The sequence below is a fragment of the Gossypium raimondii genome, chromosome 9 (genome assembly GCF_025698545.1).
Source record: "Gossypium raimondii isolate GPD5lz chromosome 9, ASM2569854v1, whole genome shotgun sequence".
NCBI lineage: Eukaryota > Viridiplantae > Streptophyta > Magnoliopsida > Malvales > Malvaceae > Gossypium > Gossypium raimondii.
Genome location: NC_068573.1, coordinates 40,051,014 through 40,074,449, shown reverse-complemented (window position 1 = coordinate 40,074,449; position 23,436 = coordinate 40,051,014). Strand labels below are relative to the sequence as shown.

Genomic DNA, 23,436 nt, shown 5'->3' with positions numbered 1-23,436 from the left:
TGCATGGTCTCCACCTGATTTTTCTTAGCCGTCAATCCTATAAATGGAAATGGTTAAAATAAGAATTCTATATATGGAAATGGTCACAATAAGAATTTTATATATAGGAACTCGACTTTCCTTTCAAATACAATATTAAATACAATTCCTTATTTTGAAATCTAAATTATTAGATATATATTTAAGATGTCAAAATGATAGATATATTTTGTATCTATATATTTGTTACATTTGATTCTAAATTTTATTAAAATTTAAGAGTTTTTCTCACAGGTAAATAAAATTTTATTATTTGCATCTCCATTTTTAAAAGTTTTTTTCGAAATTCTTATAAATTTATTTATTTACCTAAAATTCGAATAGAAGTTACCATAAATATCATTGTGTCCCATGAAATTTTCATCCAAATTTCCTTCAATTTTAGTGAAATAATAACGAAATATTAATTTGATGGATTTCAAAAACACAAATTTAATTTGTTTGTGAAAAAGTTGAGGTATTTAAGTCATAAATGAAAATCTACACCACGGTCAATAACTAGCTAACATTCTATTATATATATATATATATAACATCTACAGTCCAAAATTACTATTAAATTACATTTGAAATTAAATTAATATGCCATGAAAAGTTTTTGATATTACACTAAAATTCATCACAGATTATATAGAAAACCGATGATTTCTCTAATTTATGATTTGTCAAATATATTTTAGGAGTTACTATATTAAATATGTATACTTTTGATTATTATAAATTTAAATTTAGTAATTTTAATATTTTTATTCCTACGATAAATTTCATAATTGTATAATGAAACACACAATGTTACTTATAATGGAGACGAGCTTATTTTAAAAACAAGCTCTTATTTATGTAAACATTAATGCCCATTTGGTACAACGGATGTAAAAAAGGTATGATATTCATAATGAATAATACATGTTTAATTCAACTATTGATATTTTTTTGTTATGAATTAAATAAACAAAGAATATCGCAATTAAATAATGGTTGAATTTCCTTTTATTTATAATAATTTACTTTTCAAATATGATAATATGGTAGAATTTTGTCATTAAAATTGACACATCTATGAATTTTCTTTTTCTAAGTTTATTATAAGAATTAGACAAATAAATTTGATTTTAAATACAATATTATTTCTTTACCATAATGAATAAATAGATGTTTTAAGGTTAACCAAATCCAAATGGTGATTTATATTGCCATAATTAACAAAGATTACCATCATTTATATACAAAATCTTTGACAAGTGGATTTCGTTAGCTATTATGGATATGCCTTAGTGTTCTTTGAGTCTCCAAATGATTTAGCCTTGAAACTCACTCACTATATAAATGCCTTATTCGCCACTCGTTTCAAGCAACCCAATTCTTTCCTTCACCCTCCGTTAGAAACAGTTCGAGAGCAAGAGAGAGAGCACTAGTTGGCAAACAATCAGAAACTGTTAAGCTTGCAAAACTAGCAATAGCAATGACAAGAAAGAAGGTTAAGCTTGCTTGGATAGAAAATAGCAGTGCCCGAAGAGCAAGCCTGAGGAAAAGGAGGCAAGGGCTGGTGAAGAAAGTGACGGAGCTGACCACTCTATGTGGTGTAGAAGGTGGCATTGTAATATACAGTCGAAACGAACAGGAGCCAATAGTGTGGCCGTCGCGTGAAGAGGTGGAACGACTGCTACGGAAGTTCAATGAAGTTCCCGAGGTAGAAAGCATGAAGAGATCGATGAACTTGGAGACCTACTACAAAGAGATGATTTCCAAGTCGCAAGACCAACTCAGGAAGCAAAACAGGAAAAACAAGGAAATGAAGGTGGGGCAGCTCATGCTTCAAATCGAACAAGGCAAGATGCCAGATGACTTTAACGTTAATGAACTGGATGACTTGATTTGGTATGGGGAAACAATGAGGACAGACATAAGGAAACTTATGGAATTTTATGAACAATTTCCTTCTTCATCTGTTGGTCTCACTCAAGGAGATGCTCCTTTACCACCACCACCAACCCAAGGCCGTGCACCTGCAGTCGGTCAAACTATTGGCATTGCTAATGCAGGTGTTGGAGACAAAGACACCTCTGAGGGTTTTCCCTGGGAGGATCGGTTAAACTCCAATACTAACACCAATTATATTAGAGGTGAAGCTAGCAGCAGCATACGGAGGGAGATGGGCTTAACATATCATAACCTCTTTGCTGCTGCTACCGGGGATCACGTGAAGTTGCCAGGATCTTCTCTTGGCGGCGTTGGCAGCTCAAGTCTCCAGCAGCCAAGACCCTCTCATGGTGGCAGCTCAAGAATTGCACCTGAGTCAGGGCTGACAGGATTCTCTTACGGCGGCAGCTCGAGTGCTGCTATAGAACCGAGGCCGTCAATGCCTCCATTTGGTTATGATAGCTCCTCAAGTGTTCGTACTGCTAACCCGGAACTGCCACCATTTGAGCCTCTTAGAGACGATCTGCTTAAAGGCGACAATATTGGGCCTTTCGACAATGATATGGGGCCGGGACATTACCCGTTAGGACCACTGGAAAGCAGTTCTCCTGCAAGTGATATTGGAGGGAACCCTTTAAGGTTTTTTGGTGGTGAAAGCAGCAGCCATGGCGCCGCAGGCAGTCGTGAAACTGGCCCATTTGATGACAAAAACTAACCCACCACCTTTTCGCCATAAAATAAGTTTCTTTGGTGTCTTGTTGATTTATCAGCAATAAGTCGCCATATTGGTAAAGTTACAGAGTATTGCCTAAATTGTTAGTGTTTCTTTCTCTCTATTTTTCTATTTTAGTAGTTAAATTTTTGCGAGATAATTATTATGATCTAATAAAAAATAGTGTTTTTCTGAAACGTATAAAAGAAGAGAGGTTAAAGTTGTTTATTGACACTTTTAATGATCGATGTTCAAATTTTATTAATGTAATTCACTCACAAGTTTACGGGAATTTTAAATTGAACGATCATATTTTTTAAAACAAATAAACTCCATATTTCATAATCAAAAGCTTATGTGGATTATAAATTGATTGCTCATTCCATACTATAGCTGCATCTTAGAAAATCTCCACAAGCAATTAAGAAAAGGACAAACTACTAGTTACCTAACTATTAATAAAAAAATTTAGTCATTTAATTATGAAAATTATAAAATGATTCTTCAATTCTTCAATTTTGTCTTTTTTAGTCACAAGTAGCTAGTAGGCTAACGGTGTCAGCTTTTTAAATCGACATAATAGCAATTGTAACCATCAACATTTATACATTGTGTCAATTTAATCTTAATTCTAAAAAATCTACCCCTCTGCACTTACATATTGTTTAATTTGATTTTTTTTGTGTGTGTGTGTGCATTTATTCTTTTCTTTGTAACCATTTTACCTAAAAAGCTAAAAAAAAATTATCAATTAAATTTAATCGAAAACATACAAAAAATGCAAACACCCAAGATTTCAAAATAATATATTTCTATCATTTTTTATTCTTTTAAAATTAACTCTCAATGTCCCAAAAAAAACTACAAAAAAAGTAAAAAAAAATTATTTACACAATTTGTAAATGTTGAGGACTAACTGTTTTAGAATCAAGACTAAACTGACATAATTTATAAATATTGAGTGTTAAAGTTATTATTATGCCAATTTTAAAAATTGTCACTGTAACACCCCTTACCCGAGACCGTTTCCGGAGTCGAGCACGAGGCATTACTTAACTTATCTTACTAATTCGGAGCATAAAAATTTACTTTTGCAAATTATTTTCACTATTTACAGCAAAGTTGTCCAATTGCGCAGCGGTCACTAAATTAATTATAACTTGAGCTACGGAACTCAAAATTTAACTCCGTAAATTTTCCTTGAAACTAGACTCATATATCTTCCTACCATAAAATTTTTAGAATTTTTTGTTCAGCCAATTAGTACAGTTTATTAGTTAAAGTCTCCCCTGTTTCACCATTCGACTATTCTGACCTCTTGTTACTAAAAATAACTTTTCTCGTTATAGGATTTTCATATGCTATTCCCACTTGTTCCTACAGAAAATAGACTCATTAATGAATCTAAGCATGTAAATTTCAACTCATAACCATTTTTTTACAATTTGTAATTATTTTCTAAACTCAGAACAGGGGACTCCAAAAATAGTTCTGACCCTATCTTACTAAAATTCACATATCTTAAAATATAAACTTCCTTTTGCTACACTGTTATTTTTCCATGAAAATAGACTCAACAAGATTTAATTCCATATATCATTCACCCTCTAATTCATTTTATACCATCCTAGGTAATTTTTCAAATTCACGTCACTGTGCTGCCTGAATTCTGTTTCTTTGCAAAATTTTATCCTTTCATGATTTCCATGCATAATTTATCACCTAATCTTTCATAACAACAAACACCTTCATCCTTAACCATTTTAATGACCATACATCATCAAATACTTACACATCACTCATTAGCAAAATCATCATTACAAACATACAAAATAACTAAATCCCTATACATGCCATAACTCAAACGTGTTTTGACATAAAATACCGAGCGATTGTGGTTGATAGTGTGGACGATCTCCGACTTCTTTAGGATCCTTGAAGTAGCTTTGCAATACTATAAGAGAAAGAGAAATAAAAGAAGTAAGCATAAAGCTTAGTAAGTTTACTAGCAAATAAATAACAACATTACACACAAATAATTAAACTCAAGTGACTATATCTCTAGTTTACTCTGTAGTTAATCTCATACTAGTTCTCTTACTTGTTTACTTAGAATACTTGTGTGCATAACTTACTCAACTCTTGCTGCATCGTTGAACATCAATTGATAGTATAATAAGTTCTTAAGTCTTACAACTTACCTGAGCTTGCCATTTATGCTTTAAACTGAACTTTCATGAACATGATTCGTTTACAAGCCCGTTGAGCTACATTGGAATAATAAGGATACTCGGGTCTCTTTTGATAATAACATGCCAAAGCCATGTCCCAGACATGGTCTTACATGGATGTTCTCATGTTGAGTGCCCATGCCATGTCCCGGACATGGTCTTATAGGGACCTCTCATCTCGGTGCCAATGCCATGACCCGACATGGTCTTACATGGGACCTCTCATCTAGGTATAACGCCATGTCCCGGACATGGTCTTACATGGGACCTCTCATGATCTTAAGGATGCCAATGCCATGTCCCGACATGGTCTTACATGGGATCTCTTTACCCAAATGTCATGACATTCGTATCCAGTACCATCCTTATGTATCAACGGGACTTTTAAATTTTAATTCTCTATCATTTCATGCTTGGATCATCATCAAATAAATTCATAAAATAAATTCATAATTGCTGGAAATTAACAGCATTAATAATAAATATTGAAATATTGCATTTATTTACCGTAAACTTACCTCGGTACCAATTATAGCCAAATTCACCAACTTAGTCTTCAACTTTATTCTTCCCTTTGTCTAACCTCGAGTTTCGTACTTCTTGATCTAAAATAGTAAATTTAACTTATTTAATAATCACATTCATCAAAACAGCCCTCGACTCTAACTTTTCAAAATTACAATTTTGCCCCTAAACTTTTACATAATTACATTTTTTCCCCAAGGCTCGGAAATTAAACTTCATCTCTTATTCTTATGTTTTATAACATTCTGAACATTTTTCCCTTCTATGGCAACATCAAATTCCGACTCTAACATGTACTTATGAACATTAGGTATTTTTACCGATTATGTCGTTTTACTCGTTTTCACTTAAAATCGCTTAGCAAAAGTTGTTTAACATAATTTCTAGCTTCATATTCTATCATAAAACATCAAAATAAACACTTTTCACCTATGGGTATTTTTCCAAATATAAACCCTAGGTTAAATTATTGCTAGAATAAGCTAAATTAAGCTAGGGACTCCAAAAACGTAAAAACATTAAAAACGGACTTGGGATCACTTACTATGGAGCTTGGAAGCTTGAAAACCCTAACTATGGCTTCCCCTTGCTGATTTCGTCCTAATGAAGAAGATGATGATTTTGCCATCTTTTTCCTTTTAATTCATTTTAATTACTAGATTACCAAATTGCCCCTAACTTAAAAATTTTCTATTTCACTTATCTCATGTCCATTTTTGTCTACCAAGTTACCAATGGTATAATTACCATATAAGGACCTCCAATTTAAAGTTTCATAACAATTTTGTTGTAACACCCTTACCCGAGACCGTTTCGAGTCGAGCACGAGGCATTACTTAACTTATCTTACTAATTGAGCATAAAAACTTACTTTTGCAAATTATTTTCACTATTTACAGCAAAGTTGTCCAATTGCGCAGCAGTCACTAAATTAATTATAACTTGAGCTACGGAACTCAAAATTTAACTCCGTAAATTTTCCTTGAAACTAGACTCATATATCTTCCTACCATAAAATTTTTAGAATTTTTGTTCAGCCAATTAGTACAGTTTATTAGTTAAAGTCTCCCTGTTTCACCATTCGACTATTCTGACCTCTTGTTACTAAAAATAACTTTTCTCGTTATAGGATTTTCATATGCTATTACCACTTGTTCCTACAGAAAATAGACTCATTAATGAATCTAAGCATGTAAATTTCAACTCATAACCATTTTTGTACAATTTGTAATTATTTTCTAAACTCAGAACAGGGACTCCAAAACTAGTTCTGACCCTATCTTACTAAAATTCACATATCTTAAAATATAAACTTCCTTTTGCTACACTGTTATTTTTCCATGAAAATAGACTCAACAAGATTTAATTCCATATATCATTCACCCTCTAATTCATTTTATACCATCCTAGGTAATTTTTCAAATTCACGTCACTGTGCTGCCTGAATTCTGTTTCTTTGCAAAATTTTATCCTTTCATGATTTCCATGCATAATTTATCACCTAATCTTTCATAACAACAAACACCTTCATCCTTAACCATTTTAATGACCATACATCATCAAATACTTACACATCACTCATTAGCAAAATCATCATTACAAACATACAAAATAACTAAATCCCTATACATGCCATAACTCAAACGTGTTTTGACATAAAATACCGAAAGCGTTGTGGTTGATAGTGTGGACGATCTCCGACTTCTTTAGGATCCTTGAAGTAGCTTTGCAATACTATAAGAGAAAGAGAAATAAAAGAAGTAAGCATAAAGCTTAGTAAGTTTACTAGCAAATAAATAACAACATTACACACAAATAATTAAACTCAAGTGACTATATCTCTAGTTTACTCTTTAGTTAATCTCATACTAGTTCTCTTACTTGTTTACTTAGAATACTTGTGTGCATAACTTACTCAACTCTTGCTGCATCGTTGAACATCAATTGATAGTATAATAAGTTCTTAAGTCTTACAACTTACCTGAGCTTGCCATTTATGCTTTAAACTGAACTTTCATGAACATGATTCGTTTACAAGCCCGTTGAGCTACATTGGAATAATAAGGATACTCGGGTCTCTTTTGATAATAACATGCCAAAGCCATGTCCCAGACATGGTCTTACATGGGATGTTCTCATGTTGGTGCCCATGCCATGTCCCAGACATGGTCTTATAGGGGACCTCTCATCTCGGTGCCAATGCCATGACCCAGACATGGTCTTACATGGGACCTCTCATCTCGGTGCCCATGCCATGTCCCAGACATGGTCTTACAGGGGACCTCTCATGATCTTAAGGATGCCAATGCCATGTCCCAGACATGGTCTTACATGGGATCTCTTTACCCAAATGTCATGACATTCGTATCCAGTACCATCCTTATGTATCAACGGGACTTTTAAATTTTAATTCTCTATCATTTCATGCTTGGATCATCATCAAATAAATTCATAAAATAAATTCATAATTGCTGGAAATTAACAGCATTAATAATAAATATTGAAATATTGCATTTATTTACCGTAAACTTACCTCGGTACCAATTATAGCCAAATTCACCAACTTAGTCTTCAACTTTATTCTTCCCTTTGTCTAACCTCGAGTTTCGTACTTCTTGATCTAAAATAGTAAATTTAACTTATTTAATAATCACATTCATCAAAACAGCCTCGACTCTAACTTTTCAAAATTACAATTTTGCCCTAAACTTTTACATAATTACATTTTTTCCCCAAGGCTTGGAAATTAAACTTCATCTCTTATTCTTATGTTTTATAACATTCTGAACATTTTCCCTTCTATGGCAACATCAAATTCCCACTCTAACATGTACTTATGAACATTAGGTATTTTTACCGATTATGTCGTTTTACTCGTTTTCACTTAAAATCGCTTAGCAAAAGTTGTTTAACATAATTTCTAGCTTCATATTCTATCATAAAACATCAAAATAAACACTTTTCACCTATGGGTATTTTTCCAAATATAAACCCTAGGTTAAATTATTGCTAGAATAAGCTAAATTAAGCTATCGGGACTCCAAAACGTAAAGAACATTAAAACGGGACTTGGGATCACTTACTATGGAGCTTGGAAGCTTGAAAACCCTAACTATGGCTTCCCCTTGCTGATTTCGTCCTAATGAAGAAGATGATGATTTTGCCATCTTTTTCCCTTTTAATTCATTTTAATTACTAGATTACCAAATTGCCCTAACTTAAAAATTTTCTATTTCACTTATCTCATGTCCATTTTTGTCTACCAAGTTACCAATGGTATAATTACCATATAAGGACCTCCAATTTAAAGTTTCATAACAATTGGACACCTCTAACATGTAGAACTCAACTTTTGCACTTTTACAATTTAGTCCTTTTGACTAAATTGAGTGCCCAAACGTCGAAATTTTCGAACGAAATTTTCACGAAATCATTTTGTGAAATTGTAGACCATAAAAATATAAGAAAAATAAAATTTTTCTCATCGGATTTGTTGTAACACCCCTTACCCGAGACCGTTTCCGGAGTCGAGCACGAGGCATTACTTAGCTTATCTTACCAATTCGGAGCATAAAAACTAGGTTTGAAAATTTATTTCACTATTTACAGCAAATCTGTCCAATCGCGCAGCAGTTACTAAATTAATTATAACTTGAGCTAGAGAACTCGAAATTTAATTCCGTAAATTTTCCCTGAAACTAGACTCATATATCTACTCACCATAAAATTTTTAGAATTTTGGTTCAGCCAATTAGTACAGTTTATTAGTTAAAGTCTCCCTGTTTCACCATTCGACTATTCTGACCTCTTGTTACTAAAAATAACTTTTCTCGTTATAGGATTTTCATATGCTATTACCACTTGTTCCTACAGAAAATAGACTCATTAAGGAATCTAAGCATGTAAATTTCAACTCATAACCATTTTGTACAATTTGTAATTATTTTCTAAACTCAGAACAGGGACTCCAAAAACTGTTCTGACCCTGTCTCACGAAAATTCACATATCTTAAAATATAAATTTCCTTTTCTACACCGTTATTTTTCTATGAAAATAGACTCAACAAGATTCAATTCCATATATCATTCACCCTATAATTCATTTTATACTATCTTGGGTGATTTTTCAAATTCACGTCACTGTGCTGCCTGAATTCTGTTTCTTTGCAAAATTTTATCCTTTCATGATTTCCATGCATAATTTATCACCTAATCTTTCATAACAACAAACACCTTCATCCTTAACCATTTTAATGACCATACATCATCAAATACTTACACATCACTCATTAGCAAAATCATCATTACAAACATACAAAAAACTAAATCCCTATACATGCCATAACTCAAACGTGATTCGATATAAAATACCGAAGCGGTTGTGGTTGATAGTGTGGACGATCTCCGACTTCTTTAGGATCCTTGAAGTAGCTTTGCAATACTATAAGAGAAAGAGAAATAAAAGAAGTAAGCATAAAGCTTAGTAAGTTTACTAGCAAATAAATAACAATATTTAACTTAAATAATTAAACTCAATGTCTATATCTCTAGTTTACTCTTTAGTTAATCTCATACTAGTTCTCTTACTTGTTTACTTAGAATACTTGTGTGCATAACTTACTCAATCCTTGCTGCATCGTTGAACATCAATTGATAGTATAATAAGTTCTTAAGTCTTACAACTTACCTGAGCTTGCCATTTATGCTTTAAACTGAACTTTCATGAACATGATTCATTTACAAGCCCGTTGAGCTACATTGGAATAATAAGGATACTGGGTCTCTTCGATAATAACATGCCAAAGCCATGTCCCAGACATGGTCTTACATGGGATGTTCTCATGTTAGTGCCCATGCCATGTCCCGGACATGGTCTTATAGGGACCTCTCATCTCGGTGCCAACGCCATGTCCTAGACATGGTCTTACATGGGACCTCTCGTCTCGGTGCCCATGCCATGTCCCAGACATGGTCTTACAGGGGACCTCTTATGATCTTAAGGATGCCAATGCCATGTCCCAGACATGGTCTTACATGGGATCTCTTTACCCAAATGTCATGACATTCGTATCCAGTACCATCCTTATGTATCAACGGGACTTTTAAATTTTAATTCTCTATCATTTCATGCTTAGATCATCATCAAATAAATTCATAAAATAAATTCATAGTTGCTGGAAAATAACAGCATTGATAATAAATATGGAAATATTGCATTTATTTACCGTAAACTTACCTCGGTACCAATTATAGCCAAATTCACCAACTTAGTCTTCAACTTTATTCTTCCCTTTGTCTAACCTCGAGTTTCGTACTTCTTGATCTAAAATAGTAAATTTAACTTATTTAATAATCACATTCATCAAAACATCCTCGACTCTAACTTTTCAAAATTACAATTTTGCCCTAAACTTTACATAATTACATTTTGCCCCAAGGCTTGGAAATTAAACTTCATCTCTTATTCTTATGTTTTATAACATTCTGAACATTTTTCCTTCTATGGAAACATCAAATTCCCACTCTAACATGTACTTATGAACATTAGGTATTTTTACCGATTATGTCGTTTTACTCGTTTTCACTTAAAATCGCTTAGCAAAAGTTGTTTAACATAATTTCTAGCTTCATGTTCTATCATAAAACATCAAAATAAACACTTTTCACCTATGGGTATTTTTCCAAATATAAACCCTAGGTTAAATTATTGCTAGAATAAGCTAAATTAAGCTATCGGGATCTCAAAAGCGTAAAGAACATTAAAAGCGGGTTTGGGATCACTTACTATGGAGCTTGGAAGCTTGAAAACCCTAACTATGGCTTCCCCTTGCTGATTTCGTTCATATGAAGAAGATGAGCATAATTTGTCATCTTTTCCCTTTTAATTCATTTTAATTACTAGATTACCAAATTGCCCCTAACTTAAAATTTTCTATTTCACTTATCTCATGTCCATTTTGTCTACCAAGTTACCAATGGTATAATTACCATATAAGGACCTCCAATTTAAATTTTCATAACAATTGGACACCTCTAACATGTAGAACTCAACTTTTGCACTTTTACAATTTAGTCCTTTTGACTAAATTGAGTGCTAAACGTCGAAATTTTCGAACGAAATTTTCACGAAATCATTTTGTGAAATTGTAGACCATAAAAATATAAGAAAAATAAAATTTTTCTCATCGGATTTGTGGTCCCGAAACCACTGTTCGATAACCTCAAATTTGGGCCATTACAACTCTCCCCTTTTTAGGATTTTCGTCCTCGAAAATCTTACCAAGAAAGAGATTCGGTATTGCTTCCTCATTGTCTCTTCCGGTTCCCATGTTGCTTCCTCAATCCGTGCTTTTGCCATAGCACTTTCACCAGTTACCTTTTTGTTTCTAAGCTCCTTTGTTTCTCGTGCTAATACTTTAACCTGGTTCTTCATTATAAGTCATATCCATTGAATTTCTACTTCATTGGAGTAATAACATGTGAAGGATCTGATCGATACCGTTGTAGCATAGATACATGAAATACATTATGAATTTTGTCGAGTTCGGTGGTAAAGCCAATCGGTAAGCAATGGTCCAATTCTTTCTATAATCTCATATGGTCCGATAAATCTTGGACTCAATTTACCCTTCGACCGAACCGAGAACTTTCTTCCAAGGAGACACTTTTAAGAATACTTTATCACCCACCTAAAATTCAATCTCCTTCGTTTAAGATCGGCGATGACTTCGACGATCGGAAGTCGCTTTAGACTATCTCGAATCGACCTTACTTTTCTTTTGTTTCCGGATCAAATCAACCCCGTGTATCTTCTTTTCACTAAGCTCTACCCAATATAACGGTGTTCTACATTTTCTACCATACAAAGCTTCATACGGAGCCATTTTAATACTAGACTGATAACTGTTATTGTAAGCAAATTCAATCAAAGGTAGATACATTTCCCAATTACCTTGCAACTCTAATACGCAACATCGAGACATATCTTCCAATACCTGAATTACACGCTCAGATTGGCCATCTGTCTGAGGATGAAATGCAGTACTGAAATACAACTGAGTACCCAAAGCTTCTTGTAATTTGTTCCAGAAACGAGATGTAAATCGGGGATCTCTGTCTGATATAATGGAGACAGGCACTCCATGTAGTCTAACAATCTCAGATATATACAATTCAGCCAATTTATCTAAAGAATAATCCATACATACTGGGATAAAGTGCGCGGACTTTGTCAATCGATCGACAATTACCCAAATGGCATCTTTCTTCTTTGGAGACATCGGCAACCCAGATACAAAATCCATAGTGACTCTTTCCCATTTCCATTCCGGTATAGTGATTGGTTGAAGCAACCCCAAAGGTACCTGATGTTCAGCTTTAACCTGCTGACATACTAAACATCTTGATACAAACTCAGAGATATCACGTTTAATACCCGGCCACCAATACATCTTTTTCAAGTCATTATACATTTTATTACTCCCCGGATGTACAGACATAGTACCGCTATGGGCCTCGTGTAGAATCTTCTGTTTAAGCTCAGAATTCTTCGGTACACATACTCTACCTCTAAATAATAAACAACCATCAGTCCCAGTCTGAAATTCTGAATCATTACCTGACTCACAATGCACCCGTTTAGCCTGTAATTTCTCATCAGTCCTCTGAGCTTCACATATTTGTTGACGAAATGTCGATTTAGCTCTCAATTCAGCTATGATTGAACCATCATTAGACAGTGACAACCGGGTATTCATAGCTCGTAAAGCAAATAGAGATTTTCGGCTCAAAGCATCAGCTACCACGTTAGCCTTACCCGGATGGTAATCGAAGAACAAATCATAATCCTTTATCAATTCAAGCCACCTGCGTTGTCTCAAATTCAAATCTTTCTGTGTCATCAAATATTTCAAGCTTTTGTGATCAGTATAAATATGACACTTTTCACCATACAAATAATGCCGCCATATTTTCAATGCAAATACAATAGCAGCTAACTCGAGATCATGTACCGGGTAGTTTCTTTCATGTGGCTTAAGTTGTCTTGAAGCATAGGCTATTACTTTATCTTCTTGCATCAAGACACAACCCAAACCATTTAATGATGCATCACTATAAATAATAAATTCATTACCCGATTCGTTTGTACCAACACAGTGCTTAGTCAACAATTTCTTCAATCGGTCAAAACTTTGCTGGCATTTATCTGTCCATTCAAATTTAACATCTTTCTGTAATAAACGAGTCATTGGAGAAGCTATCATAGAAAACCCCTGTACAAATCTCCGATAATAACCAGCTAAACCCAAGAAACTTCTAACTTCAGATACATTCTTCGGTGGACTCCCATTGACAATAGCTGAAATTTTACTTGGATCTACCCTGATGCCTTCTGCAGATACAATATGTCCGAGAAAACCCACCTCTTGAAGCCAAAATTCACATTTACTGAATTTAGCATAAAGCTTCTTTTCGCGCAGAATTTGCAACACTATTTTCAAATGTTCTGCATGCTCAGTTTCATCCCGAGAATAAACTAAAATGTCATCAATAAAAACTACTACAAACCTATCTAGATACGGTCTGAATATCCGATTCATCAAATCCATGAATACTGCAGGTGCATTAGTCAACCCAAACGGCATAACCAGAAACTCATAATGCCCATACAGTTTCGAAAGTCATCTTTGGCACATCGACTCTTTTACCAGTGGCGGTAATAACCCGATCGGAGATCAATCTTTGAAAATACTGTGGCACCTTTCAGGTTGATCAAATAAGTCATCAATTCGAGGCAATGGGTACTTATTCTTTATAGTTACCTTATTGAGTCATCGATAGTCGATACACAATCTCAAAGACCCGTCTTTCTTTTCACAAAGCAATCTGGAGCACCCAAGGTGAATGACTCGGACGAACAAAACCTCTGTCAACAAGTTCTCAGAATCGTACCTTTAACTCTTTTAACTCTGCTTGAGCCATACGATCACGGAGCTATAGAAATTGGGGTAGTTCCACAAATCGGATCTATAGAAAATTCCACTTCTCTTTACGGTGGCAACCACGGTAATTCCTCTAGAAACACATCGGAAAATTCACATACAAGCGCATCGCTCAGTATCTTTGACTCGAGATACTTTAGTATCCAACACATACGCCAAATAAACATCATACCATTTTCTGACACACCTCTGAGCTGACATCACTAAAATTACATCAGATAATTCATCTGTCTGATCAGATTTAACCCGAAGTAATTCTCCATTCTGGCACTTCAGTACAACATATTTCTGTCTACAGTTTACTACTGCGTCATGCTGAGTTAACCAATCCATGCCCAATATCACATCAAACTCATCAAAAGGCAATAACATCAAGTCAACCGGGAAACAAATACCTTTTATCATCAGTGGACAATTTTTACAAACTTTATCCACCATCACAAACTGGCCCAGGGGGTTAGAGACTTTAACCATAAATTCAGTAGGTTCAACAGACAAATTTTTAACAAATGCTAATTTCATGCATATATATGAATGTACAGAGCCAGGATCAATTAATGCAATAACATTAGTATCATAAAGAGAAAGTGTACCCGTAATTATATCAGGAGAGGACGCCTCTTCACGAGCACGAATAGCATATGTTCTCGCGGTGCTCTAACATCCGATCTCATTCTTTGAATCTCTGGATGCACTCCTATTACTCGCCCCCTCTCTGGTTTCTCTGCGGTCTACCTCTGGTAGGAGCATTACCGATCTCGCACTCGTTATTTCTTCTCTTTAGTTGTTTCAGACAATCCGGATAAAGTGATCGGATGCTCCACATCTAAAACAAACATTTTCACCGCTCTACACTCTCCGGGTGGCGTCTCCCACATTGAGAACATTCGGGCCTAGGAGGTCGAGTCTTGCTGTACTTGCAACCTGTAGTGGTTTGAGCTCTAAAACCCTCGAATCTTCTACTTACTTGGCGAAATATATCATGGAAAATGTGATCCGCTAGAGAGCTCCTAGGCCTCTTAGATGTAGACCAAATGATTTACTCATTTGCCTCTTCTTTGTATCCTGCGCTCCACTTGACTTTGCTCTTCTCTTTTCTTTTAACAAGTCTTCTACTTTACAAGCTCTTTCTACCGAACAACAAACTCTCGATTTCCAATACACCCACCGATAGTCGGATGTCATCATTAAGCCCATCTTCAAATCTCTTGCACATGTTGGCTTGGTGGATACAAATTCGAGCATACTTACTAAGTCCGACAAATTCGCGTTCATATTCAAATACAGACATTTTACCTTGTTTTAGCTCAAGAAACTCCTTCCTTTTCGATCTATAAATCTACGGTCGATGTACTTCTTTGAAACTCCTCCCGAAAGAAATCCTGTAACCCTCTCACTCGGTACTATTGACACGAGGGTCTTCCACCAATGGTAAGTGAATCTCGAAGAAGTGAAACAACACACTTTATACATTCTTCCGAGTACAAGATAATTCTTCAAAACCCCGATTGTATTCTCAAGCCGACTCGCTTTTACGCATCATCATCTTTGGTAGCCCGAAATTCTTCACCCTTGCTTCCTAATCTTATCAACAGTGGTCTCTCCTCGATAACTATACCTGCAATGGGAAGCTACATGGGAACCTGTGATTCTTGAGGGGTGGAGGTCTTATAGCCGGATTCGCATTTAACGAACTCGGCAAACCAATCGATCATGGCTTGTAAGAAGGCTTCTCTAGCTCCTCCTCCCTGTCTATCTCGATGCGTGTCTTTCACTAACATTAACATCTCGATGGCACCGCCCCTTCAAGGGAATAGGTGCATTACTCTCTACTTCATCTGTACTAGCTCGTTCAGGGATCCATAACTATAAAAGAAAACATTTTAAAATCGTCAGAGTCGTCACACTATCAAAATATATAAGTATGGCATGTATAGGTAGACTCTTATTCATACTTGCATATTTCCGAGAATCGACTAAACCTGCTCGATACCAACAAAATGTAACACCCTTACCCGAGACCGTTTCCGAGTCGAGCACGAGGCATTACTTAGCTTATCTTACCAATTGAGCATAAAAACTAGGTTTGAAAATTTATTTCACTATTTACAGCAAATCTGTCCAATCGCGCAGCAGTTACTAAATTAATTATAACTTGAGCTAGAGAACTCGAAATTTAATTCCGTAAATTTTCCTGAAACTAGACTCATATATCTACTCACCATAAAATTTTTAGAATTTTGGTTCATCCAATTAGTACAGTTTATTAGTTAAAGTCTCCCTGTTTCACCATTCGACTATTCTGACCTCTTGTTACTAAAATAACTTTTCTCGTTATAGGATTTTCATATGCTATTACCACTTGTTCCTACAGAAAATAGACTCATTAAGGAATCTAAGCATGTAAATTTCAACTCATAACCATTTTTGTACAATTTGTAATTATTTTCTAAACTCAGAACAGGGACTCCAAAACTGTTCTGACCCTGTCTCACGAAAATTCACATATCTTAAAATATAAATTTCCTTTTTCTACACCGTTATTTTTCTATGAAAATAGACTCAACAAGATTCAATTCCATATATCATTCACCCTATAATTCATTTTATACTATCTTGGGTGATTTTTCAAATTCACGTCACTGTGCTGCCTGAATTCTGTTTCTTTGCAAAATTTTATCCTTTCATGATTTCCATGCATAATTTATCACCTAATCTTTCATAACAACAAACACCTTCATCCTTAACCATTTTAATGACCATACATCATCAAATACTTACACATCACTCATTAGCAAAATCATCATTACAAACATACAAAAAAACTAAATCCCTATACATGCCATAACTCAAACGTGATTCGATATAAAATACCGAAAGCGGTTGTGGTTGATAGTGTGGACGATCTCCGACTTCTTTAGGATCCTTGAAGTAGCTTTGCAATACTATAAGAGAAAGAGAAATAAAAGAAGTAAGCATAAAGCTTAGTAAGTTTACTAGCAAATAAATAACAATATTTAACTTAAATAATTAAACTCAATGTCTATATCTCTAGTTTACTCTTTAGTTAATCTCATACTAGTTCTCTTACTTGTTTACTTAGAATACTTGTGTGCATAACTTACTCAATCCTTGCTGCATCGTTGAACATCAATTGATAGTATAATAAGTTCTTAAGTCTTACAACTTACCCGAGCTTGCCATTTATGCTTTAAACCGAACTTTCATGAACATGATTCATTTACAAGCCCGTTGAGCTACATTGGAATAATAAGGATACTGGGTCTCTTCGATAATAACATGCCAAAGCCATGTCCCACATGGTCTTACATGGGATGTTCTCATGTTAGTGCCCATGCCATGTCCCGACATGGTCTTATAGGGACCTCTCATCTCGATACAACGCCATGTCCCGGACATGGTCTTACATGGACCTCTCGTCTCGGTGCCCATGCCATGTCCTGACATGGTCTTACTGAGGACCTCTTATGATCTTAAGGATGCCAATGCCATGTCCCAGACATGGTCTTACATGGGATCTCTTTACCCAAATGTCATGACATTCGTATCCATTACCATCCTTATGTATCAATCGGGACTTTTAAATTTTAATTCTCTATCATTTCATGCTTAGATCATCATCAAATAAATTCATAAAATAAATTCATAGTTGCTGGAAAATAACAGCATTGATAATAAATATGGAAATATTGCATTTATTTACCGTAAACTTACCTCGGTACCAATTATAGCCAAATTCACCAACTTAGTCTTCAACTTTATTCTTCCCTTTGTCTAACCTCGAGTTTCGTACTTCTTGATCTAAAATAGTAAATTTAACTTATTTAATAATCACATTCATCAAAACATCCCTCGACTCTAACTTTTTCAAAATTACAATTTTGCCCCTAAACTTTTACATAATTACATTTTTGCCCCAAGGCTTGGAAATTAAACTTCATCTCTTATTCTTATGTTTTATAACATTCTGAACATTTTTCCCTTCTATGGAAACATCAAATTCCCACTCTAACATGTACTTATGAACATTAGGTATTTTTACCGATTATGTCGTTTTACTCGTTTTCACTTAAAATCGCTTAGCAAAAGTTGTTTAACATAATTTCTAGCTTCATGTTCTATCATAAAACATCAAAATAAACACTTTTCACCTATGGGTATTTTTCCAAATATAAACCCTAGGTTAAATTATTGCTAGAATAAGCTAAATTAAGCTATCGGGATCTCAAAAACGTAAAGAACATTAAAAACGGGGTTTGGGATCACTTACTATGGAGCTTGGAAGCTTGAAAACCCTAACTATGGCTTCCCCCCTTGCTGATTTCGTTCATATGAAGAAGATGAGCATAATTTGTCATCTTTTTCCCTTTTAATTCATTTTAATTACTAGATTACCAAATTGCCCCTAACTTAAAAATTTTCTATTTCACTTATCTCATGTCCATTTTTGTCTACCAAGTTACCAATGGTATAATTACCATATAAGGACCTCCAATTTAAATTTTCATAACAATTGGACACCTCTAACATGTAGAACTCAACTTTTGCACTTTTACAATTTAGTCCTTTTGACTAAATTGAGTGCCCAAACGTCGAAATTTTCGAACGAAATTTTCACGAAATCATTTTGTGAAATTGTAGACCATAAAAATATAAGAAAAATAAAATTTTCTCATCGGATTTGTGGTCCCGAAACCACTGTTCCGATAACCTCAAATTTGGGCCATTACAACTCTCCCCCCCTTTTTAGGATTTTCGTCCTCGAAAATCTTACCAATAAGAGATTCGGTATTGCTTCCTCATTGTCTCTTCCGGTTCCCATGTTGCTTCCTCAATCCGTGCTTTTGCCATAGCACTTTCACCGATTTACCTTTTTGTTTCTAAGCTCCTTTGTTTCTCGTGCTAATACTTTAACCTGGTTCTTCATTATAAGTCATATCCTTTGAATTTCTACTTCATTGGAGTAATAACATGTGAAGGATCTGATCGATACCGTTGTAGCATAGATACATGAAATACATTATGAATTTTGTCGAGTTCCGGTGGTAAAGCCAATCGGTAAGCAACTGGTCCAATTCTTTCTATAATCTCATATGGTCCGATAAATCTTGGACTCAATTTACCCTTTCGACCGAACCGGAGAACTTTCTTCCAAGGAGACACTTTTAAGAATACTTTATCACCCACCTAAAATTCAATCTCCCTTCGTTTAAGATCGGCGTATGACTTCTGACGATCGGAAGCTGCTTTTAGACTATCTCGAATCAGCCTTACTTTTTCTTTTGTTTCCCGGATCAAATCAACCCCGTGTATCTTCTTTTCACTAAGCTCTACCCAATATAACGGTGTTCTACATTTTCTACCATACAAAGCTTCATACGGAGCCATTTTAATACTAGACTGATAACTGTTATTGTAAGCAAATTCAATCAAAGGTAGATACATTTCCCAATTACCTTGCAACTCTAATACGCAACATCGGAGCATATCTTCCAATACCTGAATTACACGCCAGATTGGCCATCATCTCGAGGATGAAATGCGATCTTGAAATACAACTGAGTACCCAAAGCTTCTTGTAATTTGTTCCAGAAACGAGATGTAAATCGGGGATCTCATGCGATATAATGGAGACAGGCACTCCATGTAGTCTAACAATCTCGGATATATACAATTCACCAATTTATCTAAAGAATAATCCATACATCTTTGGGATAAAGTCGCGGACTTTGTCAATCGATCGACAATTACCCAAATGGCATCTTTCTTCTTTGGAGACATCGGCAACCCGGATACAAAATCCATAGTGACTCTTTCCCATTTCCATTCCGTATAGTGATTGGTTGAAGCAACCCCAAAGGTACCTGATGTTCAGCTTTAACCTGCTGACATACTAAACATCTTGATACAAACTCAGAGATATCACGTTTAATACCCGGCCACCAATACATCTTTTTCAAGTCATTATACATTTTATTACTCCCCGGATGTACAGACATAGTACCGCTATGGGCCTCGTGTAGAATCTTCTGTTTAAGCTCAGAATTCTTCGGTACACATACTCTACCTCTAAATAATAAACAACCATCAGTCCCAGTCTGAAATTCTGAATCATTACCTGACTCACAATGCACCCGTTTAGCCTGTAATTTCTCATCAGTCCTCTGAGCTTCACATATTTGTTGACGAAATGTCGATTTAGCTCTCAATTCAGCTATGATTGAACCATCATTAGACAGTGACAACCGGGTATTCATAGCTCGTAAAGCAAATAGAGATTTTCGGCTCAAAGCATCAGCTACCACGTTAGCCTTACCGGATGGTAATCAAGAACAAATCATAATCCTTTATCAATTCAAGCCACTGCGTTGTCTCAAATTCAAATCTTTCGTGTCATCAAATATTTCAAGCTTTTGTGATCAAGATAAATATGACACTTTTCACCATACAAATAATGCCGCCATATTTTCAATGCAAATACAATAGCATTAACTCGAGATCATGTACCGGGTAGTTTCTTTCATGTGGCTTAAGTTGTCTTGAAGCATAGGCTATTACTTTATCTTCTTGCATCAAGACACAACCCAAACCATTTAATGATGCATCACTATAAATAATAAATTCATTACCCGATTCGGTTTGTACCAACACAAAAGTGCTTAGTCAACAATTTCTTCAATCGGTCAAAACTTTCTTGGCATTTATCATCCATTCAAATTTAACATCTTTCGTAATAAACGAGTCATTGGAGAAGCTATCATAGAAAACCCTGTACAAATCTCCGATAATAACCACTAAACCCAAGAAACTTCTAACTTCGGATACATTCTTGGTGGACTCCATTGACAATAGTGAAATTTTACTTGGATCTACCACGATGCCTTCTGCAGATACAATATGTCCGAGAAAACCCACCTCTTGAAGCCAAAATTCACATTTCTTGAATTTAGCATAAAGCTTCTTTTCGCAGAATTTGCAACACTATTTTCAAATGTTCGCATGCTCGGTTTCATCCCGAGAATAAACTAAAATGTCATCAATAAAACTACTACAAACCTATCTAGATACGGTCGAATATCCGATTCATCAAATCCATGAATCTGCGGTGCATTAGTCAACCCAAACGGCATAACCGAAACTCATAATGCCCATACACGTTTCGAAAGTCGTCTTTGGCACATCGACTCTTTTACCCGTGAATCGGTAATAACCCGATCGGAGATCAATCTTTGAAAATCTTGTGGCACCTTTCAGGTTGATCAAATAAGTCATCAATTCGAGGCAATGGGTACTTATTCTTTATAGTTACCTTATTGAGCTGTCGATAGTCGATACACAATCTCAAAGACCCGTCTTTCTTTTTCACAAACAGAACTGGAGCACCCCAAGGTGAATGACTCGGACGAACAAAACCTCTGTCAACAAGTTCTCAGAATCGCACCTTTAACTCTTTTAACTCTGTCGAGCCATACGATACGGAGCTATAGAAATTGGGGTAGTTCCCTGAATCAGATCTATAGAAAATTCCACTTCTCTTTCTGGTGGCAACCCCGGTAATTCCTCTAGAAACACATCAGAAAATTCACATACAATCGGCATCGCACAGATCTTTGACTCGAGATACTTTAGTATCCAACACATACGCCAAATAAACATCATACCATTTTCGACACACCTCGAGTGACATCACTAAAATTACATCGATAATTCATCATACGATCGATTTAACCAAGTAATTCTCCATTCGCACTTCAAGACAACATATTTACATCTCTGAGTTTACTCTTTGCGTCATCTTTGAGTTAACCAATCCATGCCCAATATCACATCAAACTCATCAAAAGGCAATAACATCAAGTCAACCGGGAAACAAATACCTTTTATCATCAGTGGACAATTTTTACAAACTTTATCCACCATCACAAACTGGCCCAGGGGGTTAGAGACTTTAACCATAAATTCAGTAGGTTCAACAGACAAATTTTTAACAAATGCTAATTTCATGCATATATATGAATGTACAGAGCCAGGATCAATTAATGCAATAACATTAGTATCATAAAGAGAAAGTGTACCCGTAATTATATCAGGAGAGGACGCCTCTTCACGAGCACGAATAGCATATGTTCTCGCGGGTGCTCTAACATCTGATCTCGCTGCTGAATCTCTGGATGCACTCCTATTACTCGCCCCCACTCCTGGGTTTCTCTGCGGTCTACCTCTGGTAGGAGCATTACCTGATCTCGCACTCGTTATTTCTTCTCTTTTAGTTGTTTCAGGACAATCCCGGATAAAGTGATCGGATGCTCCACATCTAAAACAAACATTTTCACCTGCTCTACACTCTCCGGGTGGCGTCTCCCACATTGAGAACATTCGGGCCTAGGAGGTCGAGTCTTGCTGTGCTTGCAACCGTAGTGGTTTGAGCTCTAAAACCCTCGAATCTTCTACTTACCTTGGCGAATATATACATGGAAAATGTGATCCGCTAGAGAGCTCCCTAGGCCTCTTAGATGTAGATGAAATGATTTACTCATTTGCCTCTTCTTTGTATCCTGCGCTCCACTTGACTTTGCTCTTCTCTTTTCTTTTAACAAGTCTTCTACTTTACAAGCTCTTTCTACGAACAACAAACTCTCGATTTCCAATACACCCACCGATAGTCGGATGTCATCATTAAGCCCATCTTCAAATCTCTTGCACATGTTGGCTTGGTGGATACAAATTCCGAGCATACTTACTAAGTCCGACAAATTCGCGTTCATATTCAATCACGACATTTTACCTTGTTTTAGCTCAAGAAACTCCTTCCTTTTCGATCTATAAATCTCGGTGATGTACTTCTTTCAAACTCCTCCTGAAAGAAATCCTGTAACCCTCTCACTCGGTACTATTGACACGAGGGTCTTCCACCAATGGTAAGTGAATCTCGAAGAAGTGAAACAACACACTTTATACATTCTTCCGAGTACAAGATAATTCTTCA

General features: G+C 35.5%; 1 protein-coding gene and 1 long non-coding RNA gene across 2 annotated transcripts; one reads left to right on the top strand and one right to left on the bottom strand.

Moving 5' to 3' along the window:
* Positions 1 to 1,501: 1,501 nt before the first annotated feature.
* On the top strand, positions 1,502 to 2,674 carry LOC105799656 (agamous-like MADS-box protein AGL90). The gene has a single exon (XM_012630329.2). It carries the CDS (start codon positions 1,502 to 1,504, stop codon positions 2,672 to 2,674), a length of 1,173 nt encoding a protein of 390 aa, XP_012485783.1.
* A 14,633-nt stretch (positions 2,675 to 17,307) lies between these two features.
* Positions 17,308 to 22,796, bottom strand: LOC128032511 (uncharacterized). The gene is made up of 3 exons (XR_008188779.1): positions 22,526 to 22,796; positions 18,165 to 18,251; positions 17,308 to 17,374 (listed from the first exon to the last, which is right to left on the bottom strand). It is a non-coding gene; the product is annotated as an uncharacterized LOC128032511 (long non-coding RNA).
* Between the last annotated feature and the right edge of the window lie 640 nt (positions 22,797 to 23,436).

Excerpts from the sequence above, each read along its gene's own strand:
- LOC105799656 (XM_012630329.2), top strand. The coding sequence starts at position 1,502 with ATGACAAGAAAGAAGGTTAAGCTTGCTTGGATAGAAAATAGCAGTGCC.